This window comes from Microtus pennsylvanicus, chromosome 10 (assembly GCF_037038515.1).
Source record: "Microtus pennsylvanicus isolate mMicPen1 chromosome 10, mMicPen1.hap1, whole genome shotgun sequence".
NCBI lineage: Eukaryota > Metazoa > Chordata > Mammalia > Rodentia > Cricetidae > Microtus > Microtus pennsylvanicus.
The window spans coordinates 48,358,322-48,374,407 of record NC_134588.1 but is presented as its reverse complement, the minus strand read 5'-3'; the positions used below and the strand labels follow the sequence as shown (position 1 = coordinate 48,374,407).

Here is a 16,086-nt window from a genome sequence, read left to right as displayed (position 1 = left end):
CTGGCCAGGAAGGAAGGTATGTGATGAGAGAGAGAAGGACTTCAGGGTAGGATGGTATCTAAAGATTAGGATAGATACCATATATGTTCACTTTACCAGCTATTTCCAACATTCTAAATATATGGTGTACATTCTTTTATGAATAGAGTGTATTGTGCAATTTCTGTAGCTTTTAAGAGAAGATAAATTACCATTTCCTAGATGCTTTCATTCAGAAACTGACAATACAGATACCTCCTGTGACAAGTAAAGGGGGTTTTGATGCTTGTGGGGGGATTAAAGGTGTGACCTCTCACCCTTCACCACTTTAGAAAGCTGTGAGTCTGTCTATCTGTCCTTCATCCTTTTATATTTAAAATCTAAGGAATTTTTTATTTGCTTTAGAAAAAGTAATTTAAGGTCAGTTATAGATATAAAATAAAATTTTTTCCCTTCCTGAGTGAGGTAACCCAGACCCAGAAAGATGAACATGGTATGTACTCACTCATACTAGCTGTAAAGCAAAGGATAACGAGCCTATGGTTCATGATCCTAGAGAAGCTAAGTAACAAGGTGAACCCTAAGAAAACATACATAGACCCACCTGGAAAGGGGAAGCGCCTGATAAAAATTGGGAGCATGAGTGTGGGGGAAGAAGTGAGGGTGGAAGGGGAAGGGGGAGAACTTGAGGGAATGGGATATTCGAGATGGAGGAAGGACAGAGATGAGAGCAAGGAAAGATATTTTGATTGAGGGAGCCATTATGGGGCTAGCAAGAAACGTGGCACTAGAGAAATTCCCTAGGAATCCACAAGGATGACCCCAGCTAAGACCCTAAGCAACAGAGGAGAGGGTTCCCAAACTGACCTTGTCCTGTAGTCAGACTGATGAATATCTTAAGTATCACAATAAAACCTTTATCCAGCAATTAATGGAAACAGGGGCAGAGACCCGTAGCAGAGCTCTGGGCTGAGCTCCCAAAGTCCAGTTGAAGAGTGGGAGGAGTGAGATTATCAGCCGAGAGGTCAAGACCATAATGGGGACACAGCTTACCTGAGCTAATGGGAGCTCACCAAATCCAGCCAGACAGGGAAGGAACCAGCATAGGTCCAAACTAGTCCCTCTGAATGTGAATAAAATCAAATTATAATAAAGATATAATTATAAGTCCATTGCACTGGAGGTTTTAATATGCCCAATCTCTTAATAACTAGTATAGCTTAAAATGTTGCATTTAAGGGGCTAGAGAGATGGCCCAGAGGTTAGGGTGCTTATTGTTCTTGCTGAGGACCCAAGTTTGGCTTCCAGGAAACTATATAGGAAACTCAAAACTCCAGTTGCAGGTGGATCTGATGTCATATGGCCTCTGTGGGTGCCCACACATACATGATGCACATAAACTCACACAGACATGCATATATATAAATAAAAGAATAAGTAAATGTTTAAAATTTTTCACTTAAGTTTTTGTCAGTATAAGAGCATAACATATTATCAGAAAGTAAGTATTCTTGTTTTTGCCATTGACTTTCATCATTCATAGTACCAAAAAGTAATCTCTAATTGAGTAATTCTAACTTAAGAAATGTAGAGATAAATTTTATAAAAACTAAATTGCATTCTAAATCACTCAACGTACTTCTGTGTGTTCATCTGAAGTCTAAAATTACCATCTTATTTTGACTCCTATTTCTGTCTCTTTCTCTTTTCTCTGTCTCTCTCTTCCCTTTTCCCTTCCACCACCCCGTGTGTGTGCGTGCGCGTGCGTGCGTGCATGCATGTGTGTGCTTGTGCATGTGTGTATGTTCCTTAGTCATTTTCCAACTTGTTTTTGGAGACAGTCTCTGACTGAACCAGGAGCTCACCGGTTTATCTCAACTCATTGCCTGCAAGCTGCAGGAATCTGTCTTTGCCCACCTGGCATGGAGATTACAAACATGTTCTGTCCCCAGCTTTTTATGTGGGATCTGCCTGGCTTTTTATGTGGTTGCTGGGGTCTGACCTCATACCAACACAACAAGTACTTTACTGTATGAGTATCTCCCCAGCCCTACAATGCAGATTTCTGTAAAATAACTCAATAGTGTCCCTATTCTACTTATAGAATGATGGGGTGTAAATGATCCTCTGCTTCGAAGTTATAAAAGTTAAAATAATAAAATATACTTTCACTGTAGAACTTTTGGGGTCATACTACTAAGTTACTATACTATAGCATGTATTACATGTATGTTTGATATCTTTTACTCAAAATTCTGTTTTATGTTCACAGCCTGCGCCAGCATGGACTACTTTTAGAGTTGGCCTATTTTGTGGAATATTCCTTGTGTTAAATATTACCCTCGTGCTTGCAGGTAATTCTTAACTTTTTAACCATTTGGTCTTACTATGTTTATGTCATATTCTGCCCTTTTATAAAGAATCAAGCATATATCTACCAATTCTACTGAAAGAAGTGCAAGGTTTTAGAAAGTTGTTTGTAGCCTTTGGGGTATAATTTTTTAAAACATTGACCTCTTATTTACTATCATTTTCTAGTCTTCAGGATTTTTAGAGTTCAATTGTCGAGAACTTAAGCTTAGGCCAGTGATATGGTTTAGTGGGTAAAGATGCTTGCTGCCAAATCTGACTACATGAGTTTGATCCCAGGTTTCACATGGTGGAAGAAGAAAGTCGACTCCCACAAACTGTCCCTGACCTCCTCATGTATGACATGGTACACACACACACACACAAACACACACTAAGTAAAAAGTGTAATTAATTTAAGAACTTGTTTCCTTGGTCATAGATGAAGATAAATATGTTACAAAGTTCATCCAATAAACCTTATTTACTTCTTATAGAGACCCTGCCACCTCATGTTTTTCCAAAGCTGCTTATAACTGCTCTGCATGCTTGGTTTTGTAGTTTTCAATTCAGTGAAATTTCAAAGTAGGGAATAGAATGTATGTTTAGCATGGATGAAGTCCTGTGTTCAGTCCCCAGCACTACATAAAACTAAGTATAGTAACACATACTGATAATCCCAGCATTTGGGAAGGAGAAGCACAAAGATCAGGAATTCAAGGATTTCCTCGGCTACATAATGTGTAGATAGGCTTCCTAAGCTCACCCAAGAATTTATAGAGCCCTTCAGTAGCATTTCACATTATCACTGCTTGAAAAGCTTCAAATGCCACACCTGTTATTTTCCCCATTATTTCTTTAGTATTTCTTTCCCAAACCATGCTATTCTTTGTGGCATTGAAATGTTAGGTAGTCCCAATATATTCAATTCTCACATATCTGCTGTCTATGTTCATTTCCTATCTAGGCAAATTATTCAAGCCTATGGCTACAAATACTATCTATATGCTAATGGCTCACAAGTATATATCCTCTCTTCTCTGAAAAAAAAAATCTAATGCTGTTTGGAGATCTAATACTCATTTCCCATTTAAGTAGACAAAAGGACCCTTGATTTTTTTAAGTCCCCCAAATAGAGCCCAGACCTTTTAGTTCCTATTTACTCTGTCTTGGCTGAAATTATCAACTTAAAAAGAAGAAAGATTTATTTTGGCTTATGTAAAGATATTAGTTCTTGATCACTTGGCCCTGTCAGTTCAGGCCTGTGGCAAGGCAGAAGATTATGGTGGAGACTGTGTTGGAGTGCAAAATTTCTCACTGAATGGAAGCCAGAAAGTGTACACTGGAGAGGGAGGATGTTCTAGTACAGGCTTCAAGGGTCCTTCCCAGTGACTTTCTTCCTCCAACGGGGCCTGACCTCTTCAAGTTTCTCTCCTCCCAGTAACAGCAGGAGCTGGGAACCCACACACATGACACATTACCAAGATATGTGAGCTTTGGCCAACACTTAAGGCCCAAACAACATCCCTCATGTTTAATCACTAATTCATATAAGAAATCCTATTGCTCTGTCTTCATACTATGTTTGAATTTGATCACTTTCACTACACCCATTAGTACTGTCGTTGTCTCAAGAGCCATTTCCTATTAATGTACAATAGTCTTCTGGACTTGTCTCTTTGTTTGCATCCAGTGTTTCCCTCTTCTGACCACAAGTTTGTTGAGGGTGGTTTCTCCTTTCCTCAGCCTCTCTTTCCTCAGCCCATGTCCCCATGTAAAATCTATTTATGAATTCTCTTACATTCAGATTCCTTACCATAGTACACAAGACCTTCGAGGATATTGCAGTTATCATTTCTTACTTCCTATCCTTTCTTTCTTCCTGTACTCATTTTCATTTACTATTCTTTAAACACATCTGTTGTCTAAGGGATTCTTTTCCATGAAGGGTGTCTGTTTGTATTTCCTTTCCCTTCAGTTAAACATCTATTCAAATCCTGTCTCTTCAGTGATACCTTCCTTGGTCACCCTACACTAAAACGGTTTATTCTGTATCTTTCTGTTTCTTTAGCCTACATTAATTTACTTCAGAATGTTTGTCTGACAGGTATCATATATTTATGTCTCTGCTTTCCCACTAACATGTAAACAATGTTTGGACTTGATAACAAACTTCTCAATGCCTGGGCTTTCATCTCTAGTACTGAAACACTATGTGGAGCATAAGAAGAATTCCAAAAAATTTTGAGAAAATTTGAATGGATGGAAGAGATAAAGAGTTGAAATTAAATGATGTGCAGAACTCACTATTCCTTGCTTGCATTCTCTTCAGCACTGCCTATTGCATTATAAAGTTATAACCCAAATTGTAAAGGCTTTTACATGAACTTTGCCTATTGACAGTATGTTTTCATTGTATTATTAGAGTTCTTTGGCTAGAGAGATGATTCTGCCATTAAAGGCTAGGCTCACAACAACACCAAGAGTTCTCCTTTCCACCAGTTGCTAAGTATTATGCACTCATAGCTTACAATGTGACATTGATGAGATTTATGATCAATTTGTTACCTGTTTGTTTATATAGGGTAATTATAGTCTACTTATATAAAATATATGGAAATTCTGCAGTACAAACCCCAACCTAGAATATCAAACTAGCTGCCATGAAGAGAACGGAAGTCCTGCCTGAGTTTCAGTTTCAGTCCCCCATTCATTGTTAGCTGTTATGGTTGTGTGGACAACCCTTAGCTTTTTCTAAAACAGTTTTCTCATCTATTAAATGAACTCAACACCTTACAGGATTACTTGAGAATTTATTTGTTCATCCACAAGTAGCTTTGACATCTGAGGTTTGTGTATGTTGCATGAATGTGGATTCAAGCACAGCCACATACCACTACACATGTGGAAAGTCAAAAGACAACATCCACTATCATTCCATCTTGTTTTGAGGAGGAATTTCTTTACCTCTGGTATGCCAGACTGGCTGGCCCACAAGATTCTCCTGTCATCTTGTTGCTGGAGCATTGGGATTATAGATTAATGTTATAAAATCATGCTTTTTATGTGGGTTGCTAGGATCCAAAGTCAGACCCTCACACTGGCCACAACCCCAGCCTGTCCACAAGTCACTTTTATGTATCTCCCAACTATTCCTGATCCCCACAAGTCTTAAAATATAAAAAGTTGTGGGGAGCAGAGGGATTGAGTTGTGTAGCTCAGTAGCAGCAAGCTTGCCTATCATAAATGAACTCCTGGGTTAGAGCCCCAGTACTACAAAACCAGATGAAATCAATCTCTTAGACAGGCGTGTAGCATACTTGTAGTCAGCATTTAGCAGTGGGACTGGGAGAACCAGGTTGTCAGTGTTCAAGGCCATCCCGAGCTACCTGTAACCCTGCCTCAAAAGTATGAAAGGTGATAAACTTCTAAACAGTACAATGAGACAACTGAGTATTTTCTTAATTAGACTATTGGGGAAGACACTGTGAAAGAAGTGACCTTTAAGTTAGTGGGATTAAAAGCATTACCAGAGAAGGAAAGAGAGTAACTTAGTTGGTCAGGTGGAGGAGGAGGGAGGGAGTTATTAGAGGGGCCAGTTAGTAGAACAGGGTGAAGCCCAGCTTTGAGAGCAGTGCACATATGGTGAAGCACATCAATCCCAAGTATAGACTGCACACATGGCTCTCTCTTTAGGGAAATATTGTTACTCATTTATGAATGGATTTACTTGTCTAATTTCCAAGGTGTATGTGGTGATTTTATCCTCCCTAGCTTAAGACAAGTGAAGAAGCAAATGTCTTTCTTTTCATGTGAATTAAATGGAAAGGGTTTTTGTTTGTATGTTTTATTTCTTAATTTATATCAAGCTGAGGTTTTAATAAATATAGACTGTATTACTGTGATAGTTTGGCCTTTGAAATGCATGCAGTTTATACATTTAGCATTGTGTATTATGTTCTAACCTCAGAACCCTTCTTTGTTTGATCCTCCTGTGTACTGATGAGGGGGAGGGTAACTAGAGATAAAGCCAGCTGTCTATCCTTATTTATCTCCCCCGGGTACTCAGATGATAACAGTGTTGAGAGTCAGAGGATTGCAGCAGTAGTAATGCATGTACAAGCACGATTCTTTTCTTAGAGCATTCACATAAAAGTTATGTGCATAATTGCTGTGCTTTCTCATGGGGACTTGGCCCAGTGGTCAATAATTTGCCAGAAAAAAAATCACACATATAGAGTTTTAGTTTCATAAAAATGAAATTTTTGCTGTATAGGTTTTTAAAATTTTCTTCTAGAAACCTTGGCTGTATTTGAAATAATCATAGTATGCCATATTTCACTTACTAGTTTACCATTTACAGTAATATAATGCTGTAAACTAAGCCCTTGGAATTAATAAGACTATTGATGGTTGAAATCTCTTTTGAAAATAATGTGGTAGTATATGTAAAAATTTGATAATGATTTTAACTAACTTTAGTTTTTTTATAAATTTAGCTTACAACCTAGGCTCCTACAAGGTAAAGAAATTATTTATTGTCATGTTGCTTATAACAGCAACATCTTAGAAACTGCTCATATAGCTACTGATTGTGAACTGTACAAATGAGTTGTGTTGCCATATAAAATGGCATATCATGGTTGATTGAGCTGGAAATGAAAGGGAGGCATAGCACCTTGGAGAATGACTTGGCACTATTTACCAAAACTGACTGTATATTAAGCCTAGTAATAGAAAAGAGTGCATATATCTACCAGGAAACATTCAAGAACATTAGTAACTGTTCTGTGTTAATGTCCCCAAACTGGAGCAGCCCAAATGTTCACCAACAGTATAGCAGATGTCTTTACCCAATGGAATAGTATGTAGCCGTGAGAAGATTGAAATGTAGCCCATGCAAAAACATAAGTGAATCTCACAAGCAAATGGAAGTGAGGTTTATATAACATAAAATTAACCATTGTAAAGTAAACAAAAGAAGCCAGACACCAAAAGTACACGTTATATTATTTAATTTTGAGGAAGATAAAAAAAATTAGTGTTAGAAAAGAGTGCTTATCATGGCTGGAAAGAAGATGTAAAGCCAGGCCTTTGGGCATGGTTTTGTATTCTGGGTCCTGATTCACTGTTGTTGAAATTTATCATACTGTGTACTTAAGATTTGTTTTATCTTCTATAGTGTGTAACACCTACATTAGAAAATAAGTTAGATTTTTGTGTGTATTTATGAGAAAAATAACCACTCTAGAATGTAAATAAAAAAATAAGCTTTAGGATCGCCATGTATGGCATGCTGCTAATTGTAGTTGGTTAGTTGCTTTGTTTTGAAAGTTATTTGGTATTTTTCAGTATGTGAAGAATTTCTTGGAAGGTAATAGAAAAACTGTTAACATGGTAGCCTCTAGGGAAGGAGGTAGGGATTTGAATGTAGGAAGCTTCTTACATCCTTTATATTTAGAGCCTTTTCTCTTATACATATTCCTTATTCCTAAATATTTTTAGCAAAGGGAAAACTGGTTTGGTCATTCAAAACCCCAGCGTGGAATGGGGAAAGGTCATGAAACCCCACCTGTGGCTGAGGATCCATTGGCAGTTGATGGCTCCTGGTGGACTGAGTGTATTTTCTTCAGGGATGTATTCCCAGAGAGGCTACCCATGCTCCGGTAGTGTCTTTCACCCATGTCCATAAAGGCAGCGTTAAGTAGTCTTAGTGTTTTGATCACAATTTACATGTGTAAAATTCTTAATAAAAAGAATAACAAATAAATCACAACAAAAGGGAAACCTATTTGGCAACTTGATTCAGTACCATGAGGACTATAATTTTGTAAGGTTTCGAATAGGCTTCTGTTTGGGTTATTGATTTTGTTTTGTTTAACAGATGCATGGTAGTTTCTATATAACTTAGATACATTGTTAAGTGCATCAGGCTCTAGAGCCAGATTACTGGGATTAAATCCCTGTGTCCTTAAACAGGGGGGCTTAATTTAACTGTTTCTTCAATGTGTAGAAAACTGATATGTGGGGTTTTTTGCTGTGAAAAATTAATGAAATTATGCATATTAAGCACTAAAACATTGATTGACTTCTATTTTTCTGAAAATAAAGTGACCATTGGAATTTTGACAGGGATTTAATTAAATGTATTGATTGACTTGTCATCTTAACAATATCAAATCTTCCAATCTATAAGCATGGCATTTTTTTTCTATATACTTAAGTCTACTTTAATTTCTATATATTTTGTCACTTTCAACATATGAGCCTCTCATCTCCTTGTTAAAATTACTACTAAATGTTTTATTCTTTTGGGTACTGTTATAATTAAAAATTGGTTTTGTAATTTTATTTTCAGTCTGTTTATTGCTGATGCATATAAACACAACTGAATTTTGTGTGTTGATGTTGCATTCATGACCTTGTATTCTACAGCTTTGCCCAAACTGCTAACTCTTACAGTTGTGGCTTCTTTGGAATCTATGCTTTGTTTTCTGTCATTGTAATGTCTGGGGTCTTTGCTTAGGATTCAGGATGCAAAGCTACAAATGTGCTTTTCTACTCTAATTTTCCAGCTAATCTTGACTCTGTGGTTCATTGTCACATAGCAACTAGGACAGTCTTTTAAAGTGATTACTTGGGTCTTAACCTATTCAAAACCTTCTATTAGTTCATACATCAGAAATAAAACTTAAATCTAAACAAAGTACTACAAAACCTTGTCTTGTCGCTGGGAACTTTATCTCTAGTTCCTTCCCATAATAGTGACGTTGGCCTCCTATCACTAAGCTTCTTGTACTTTCTCTCTACCTGGAGTCCTCTAGAGATTCCAGGGGTTCAGTCTTCATTCTTTAAGGCAAGTATATCTCCTGAGAGTCTTTATCTGCTGATTTTACTCTTATCTCCCTTACCATATACTGTTAGATAGAAGTTAAATGGAATTTGGTATCTTGTTTATTATTCACTTGAATCCCCAGTTCTTAGGATGATGTTGGGTGTAAAAAACATCTAATAAGTACTTGTTGTATAAATGTTTTACTTAGCAACTAATAGAAACTAATGTAACTAATGTACTAAATACTGATAAAGTCAAACATTAGGCATTTGATGTGTTCTTCACATTTAACTGTCACAAGCATGTGAAAGTATGTTGTTTGTTTTTGTTTTTTGGTTTGTTTTTTAAATAGGTCTCATGTAGTCCAGGCTGCAAAGTTCTATGTACTTCTGATCCCTCTTCCTCCACCTCCCAAGGCCTGGGATAACAGGCATGTATAATTCCAGTTTTATGCAGTACTGGAGATCAAGTCCAGTCTGAGAACAGACAATATTTTCATTGACCAAGAGGAAACTGAGGACTAGAAACTCTTAAGTTAAATAATTTATTCTACTAGGATTTGATATGCAGTTTATATAATATTTGATTCCAAAACAAACACTTTTTCTCCCATTATTTTTAAGTTATTAAATGTTTTTATACTGCAGAGACTACAAAGATAAATAATAAATCATTATTTAAATTAAGTAAGTATATAAATTTGTAGAGATGTAATAAAAGAACACTATAGATTATGGGAAAAATAACTTTTTTAAAAGATGAAATTCATTGGGGTTGGCCATTGGGGAGTACTGTAGGATGAGTTTGGAAAAAGTAAGTTAGAAACTAGATTTTTTTTTTAAGAGCTTAAGTTTGCAGACCTAAGGTGTTTGAACAATATAATTCTAGGAAAGCTGTAAAATAATGAGGGTACTGAATGTTTGTATGGGCGTATGAGCAATATAGTACTTGAGAACATGAGCTTTGCACAAAATTATGTAGGTTGCGACCAGGTATGGTGGTGATGCTATTAATCCCCACAGAGGCAGGTAGAGTCGAGGCTAGGTCAGCCAAAGGCTACATTTAACTCTGTCCTATACTAGCTCAGTAAACCTGAGCAAATTACTTAACCTGTCTGTGCTCCAGTTTCCTCAGACAACATGGACATAGTAATTTTTAACTTAGAGAACAATTATAATGAATTAAACTAATTGTTACATGTAATAGCACCAAGAATAAGGCTAAACACTATATTAAGCACTCAATATGTGTCAACTATTGTCTATTTATATGACATTTAAATTCTCACATTGTCTTCTTGTGCTTTGTATCTTTTCATTCTTTAATAACTCTGTGAGGTAGAAGTTACTATATTCAGTTTAATGTTAGAGAAAGCAATGTTGAAGAGGGAGGTATCATAGGAAAAACCCCAGAAGACAAAACTAGTCTTAGACCTGGCTGGCTTGATGTTGTATGCTTTTAATGACAGCACAGAGGACATAGAAGCAAGAGTTCAAAACCAGCCTGGTCTACATAGCATACTCCAGTATAGATAGCCAAAACTACATGTCTCAAAACAAACAAACAAAGAAAACAAACTGGTCTTACCATTTCAAAGCCATTTAGCGCTGTAATACTAAAGCTTAAAATCAAAACAAGATAAAACACTTATAGGACAATGGAATAACATATTAAAAACCAAGTTTGGAGAAAATTATTCTAATGGCATTCTGCAGAGTCTCTGAGACAGAAGAGGAAAGAATCTAAAGGCAAGTTTACTGGATTCTTAAAATAATCTAGATACAGATTTTCTTTATGAAAACCTCCTGCTAGGGTTGTGTCTGAAAGAATGAAGAAAAAAGATAATAAAGGGAACATTGTAGATTTTACAACTAACTAATACATTTTTTTCCAGCCGTATTTAAACTTGAAACAGATAGAATTGTATGGCCCTTGATAAGAATATATCGGGGTGGCTTTCTTCTGATTGAATTCCTCTTTCTACTGGGCATCAACACGTACGGTTGGAGACAAGCTGGAGTAAATCATGTCCTCATCTTTGAACTTAATCCAAGAAACAATTTGTCTCATCAGCATCTCTTTGAGGTAATAAAGCAGAGTCTCATGAATGTAGTTTGCAGTGACTGAATGTAGTTTGCAGTCTTGATGAGTACTCAAGTCCATCTTCCACTTGAAGATTGTTGGATTCTTTATTGTTTTTCTTACCTTTGTTTATTAAAGGTTTTTCTGTATAATGATAAGAAGTAACTTTCTTTCTTTTTGTGTTCCCTGTGCTTTATAGATTGCTGGATTCCTGGGGATATTATGGTGCCTGAGCCTTCTGGCATGCTTTTTCGCTCCAATTAGTATCATCCCTATATATGTGTACCCACTTGCCCTTTATGGATTTATGGTCTTCTTTCTTATCAACCCCACCAAAACTTTCTACTATAAATCCAGATTTTGGCTGCTTAAACTTCTGGTAAGTCTAGAAAGCTTGTGCAACATTTTTAGAGTAGTGTTGTTAGTCATTGGCTCCCTCAAAGGTCACTCATGGCTGCTGAATTGTAGAGCCCATATGTGTGCTTCACATTGTGCCACATGAGTGGTGCCCAGCTTTAGGAGCAAAAATAGTTTTGACAGATACTGGATAACCTTGAAAGTTTACAGCTCTGGAAAAGTGCTTTGTGGTTTTTTTCCTCCAAGTGACCAGATAGTGAATTGATTTTGCAAATTATGATTATTTATTATTTTGTTATACAGGTTATTTAATCAGTGTGTTAGTATGTAGAACTTAGAACTTTTGGCTTCTTTCTAAAGAAAAGAAAGCCAGGCATAATGGCTTCGTGTAATCCCTGTACTTAGGAGATAAAGGCAGAAGTATTAGAAGTCCACAGTCATTCTCAACTACATAACATAACCTGAACCTGTCCTGTTAAAGGTGTGATACTATTGTTCCTAATTGTCCAGTTGATGTGACTAGTTAGCCAAGCCCTTTATTTTAGGAGCAATTGGTTCTCCACCAAGCTGAATTTGAAGCCAACTTGTATTTTTTGTTTTAGTAACTTCTTTCTTTATATGATTTTGCATTCACTTTTTTGAGGTAGAGTCTACTTTTATAGCCCAGGCTGACTTCAGTGTCATGCTTTTCCTGCCTTAGCCCCAAGTCAGGGTTATAGCAAGTGTGCCACAGTGCTTGGCCTTTGCCCAATTCTTAATGATCTCAAAATCTTTTAACAGTGGAATAGAGAATGTCCTGGAAAATTATAGCTGTGTCATTTTGTGATAGTGTAAAGGTAGTTCTGAGAGGATCTGATACACTCTTAAATGAAGCTGGCTTTATTTTTGAAGTCAATTAAGAATGTTCTCATGTATATATTTCTTAGGTGATGGATTACAGCTGATAATAGAAGGAAGAATAGCGGTTAAAATGAATCACCGTAATTCTTTCCTCTCCTTGTTCACCATACCTCCCTGAAAAATATAATTTTTATTTCTTTTGTTTTTCCCTAGGGGATTAGCAATACTTGTTTAAAATTTTAAAACTGAAACATACTACGCTTGGTGGCTCATTCATGTAAACCCTGCATTCTGGAGGCTGAGGCAGGAAGATTGCCATAACTTCAAGGCCAGCTTGGTCTACATAGTGAATTTTAGAGTTAGACCCTGTCTGAACTTACACGCACGCACACACGCATGCACACTGCCTAAAACCTAAAAACCTGAAACACAGCTTTCTTCCCCTATTTGTTTTGTTTTAAATGAAAGTGAATGCTTATAGCAACGAAGAAAATAATATGGCCAAATTTTCTTGGCTTTTCCAAAGTTGAATATTATTACGAGAATCTTACCTTCTACCAAGATTTTTATTACAAATTAAAATTCTTCCTTTTTTCCCTCTTAGGAGTGGGGAAGACAACAAAAACTCAGGGCTCAGGATGTACCTCAGTTGATAAAGTGTTTGCTGGCTTAGGCTAACCTGAACTTTAATTTGTAGACCAGGCTGGTCTTGAATTTGCAACCTTCCTGCCTCTGGAACATGAATTCTGGGATTACAGGCATGTACCAGAACCTAGCATCAGCATGCTTTTAGAGAAGGTGGTTTGGGTTTTAGAGGGAGAAGAAGAAATAGAGCTGCCATTTATCTCTTGAATATATTAAAAATATTTTCTTAGATTAACTATATATGTAAAAATCTCTGTAAAGTATTGGTTTTTTTTTTAAAGATTTGTTTATTTTTTTATCTCATGTATGTGGGTGCCTTAATATGTGTATGTGTGGTTTGTGCTCATAGAAACTAGAAGGTGGCATTGGATCCTTGGAACATATAGATGGCTATGAGCTGCCATATGGGTGCTGGAAACTGAACCCAAGTCCTCCAAAAGAGCAGCAAGTACTGTTAGCCACTGAGTCACCTCTTCAGTTTATCTATAAAATTATTTCTAAATGAGGTTTTTTTGGAAGATTTAGGAAGCTTATTATAATAATCTCAGTGCAATAACAGGATGATGTAGTTGTGTATGTTGTGTGCTAAGTGCACAATTCCCCAGTGCATCCTTTACTTAAGTAGAAAGCCACAATTTCATGCATGGCTACTTCCTCTGATTAGTAGAATGATCCCTGTTGAGTAGATGTTTATGTATGTGTCTGCAGTGTGTGTTAATAATGCAGATTGGTTGATTGAATAGGCTAGCAATGATGTATAAAAAGGAATCATAGACTAGTAAGGAGCACTCTTAGAAGCAGTGAAATGTAGAAAGAAACACTGATTTGTTGCTTTTGTTGTATTGTTACCAAAACAAATAATATTACTGTGTATAGGTCATTTAAATTCAGTTGACATATTTATTTTATTCAAACTTCACTGATCCAATTAGTCCGTATAGTGTATGACAGAAAATTAATAGAATGTTTTCATTGTAGCTATATTTCTTTGAAATTGTTTTTTAAAGATTTATCCAAAGTAAAATGCTTATTTCTCTCCAATTTTTAGTGTGGAAAACACATATGTCATGTGATCATAATAATAAAGTGCTTTTATGTTCATAGTTATATGAGAATATATATTATATTCATAGTTATATGAAATTGGCAAATGCTACCATCCCTTAAAAAAAAGCTCAAGAACTTTAAGATACTAACTTACCGAAATATTAATATGTCTAGTCTAGTACAGTCTATTTATATCCATTAGTCTCTTTCCTACATCTGTATTTGCCCCAACTAGAATTTCAATTAGAAAGTATAAACAAAGCTCCAGATTTCCAACAGTAACATTACCTTATTCTTCCAGTAAGCTAGCTCAAGATTTAAAATAGAATTGGGCAGTGGCATGCATGCCTTTAATCACAGCACTCAGGAAGCAGAGGCAGGTGGCTCTCTGTGAGTTCAAGGCCAACATGGACTGCAGAGTGAGTTCTAGGACAGCCAGAGCTACACAGAGAGACCCTGTCTAAAGTTTTAAAATAAGAGTCCTTAATTATATTATATTATTTAGAGATCAGTTTCTAACCAATATTTTCTTTAGTTCTATAGTAAAATCATGTGTACACTCACATGAACCTGGGGGTCGAGGAGATGACTCAGTGGTTAAAAGCACAGGTTGCCCTTCCAGAGGACCCATTTTTTAGTAACAGCATTTATATGACAGCTCACAACTGCCTGTAACTCCAGTTCTAAGGGATCTGATTCTGTCTTCTCCCTCCAAGAGCATCGAGCACACGCATAGTGCACAGACATACATGCAGTCAAAACATCCATATGCATAAAATAATTTTTGAAGTAGAACCGTAACCTCATATAGTATATATTTACCTTCAGCTATCATGGATTCTACATGTAGACTTAGGTCCCATGCCCAAGATAGCTCATAAAGTATTTGCAAATATTCTAGGCCAGTAGCTTACCAATAACCCACCAGTGATATTTTTTGTGCATTTGTCTAAACATTCAGAATTAATTCTCGATTTCATAATGCTATTACTCTGGGAATCTATCATTTTAATCAAAGTCAGAGTAGAGGTAGAGTATTTGGAAGACTTTGGCTAGTAGAGAAGAAGAAGAGTTACATGGTACTCATTTAGGAAGAGGATTCAGATAAATCTGGAATGAGGTTGACTGTGTATAAATGTCAGTTAAGTATGACCTGTCTGTCCTCTTGACTTGCCTGTGACAGAAGTGCTTGTTCCCTTCTGTTTTCTAGGGTGTCCTTTTTAATGTGTCTCTATGATACATTTGCCACGAGGTGCTATATTGTATCTCTGTGCATTTATTTGCCCAACTAGACTGTGGGTCTTCTAAGCTTTTGGGATCACTTTTTATATCTACACGTGTACATACTTGACATACAGTAAAGACTTAAGTCTTTGTTAAAATGACTAACATTTACTCTTCCCTCTTTTTATTTTTACATCTTGTAGTTTCGTACCTTCATCCTTTATTTCTTGTTGCATTGCATTTATCTACTTCTCTCTCTCTCTCTTTTTTTTTTTTTTTTTTTTTTTTTGGTTTTTCGAGACAGGGTTTCTCTGTAGCTTTGGTGCCGGTCCCAGAACTAGCTCTTGTAGACCAGGCTGGCCTTGAACTCTCAGAGATCCGCCTGCCTCTGCCTCCCGAGTGCTGGGATTAAAGGCGTGTGCCACCACCGCCCGGCTTTATCTGCTTCTCTTATAGAAACATTCTGGACTATCCAGATTTTGAGGATGAGGCTGGCGATTAAAAGAGTAATGGAGGTTTGTCTTGTGTCAGAAGGAAACAATTTCCCCTAGTCTGCCAATTTTGCAAAAGTCAACTACTAGAGAACTGTGGCAACTCCTTCAGCCAATAGCCTTTAAAATACCGGCCTACTTTGGGTGTGGTCACATGTATGACTTTCTGATCCTTTGGGGTTATATTGGAAATTATCCTCTTGTATTTGTTTCTTTGAATTATTTAAGTCTATTCCA

General features: G+C 36.6%; 1 protein-coding gene across 1 annotated transcript in view; it reads left to right on the top strand.

Annotated features, from left to right (window-relative positions):
- Xpr1 (xenotropic and polytropic retrovirus receptor 1) overlaps positions 1-16,086 on the top strand; it is a 145,029-nt gene that overhangs the window by 91,086 nt on the left and 37,857 nt on the right. Inside the window, exons 7-9 of the mRNA XM_075988290.1 lie at positions 2,252-2,333; positions 11,058-11,248; positions 11,445-11,624. Coding sequence (XP_075844405.1) covers positions 2,252-2,333; positions 11,058-11,248; positions 11,445-11,624 — 453 coding nt within the window. The remainder of the gene's footprint in view (positions 1-2,251; positions 2,334-11,057; positions 11,249-11,444; positions 11,625-16,086) is intronic.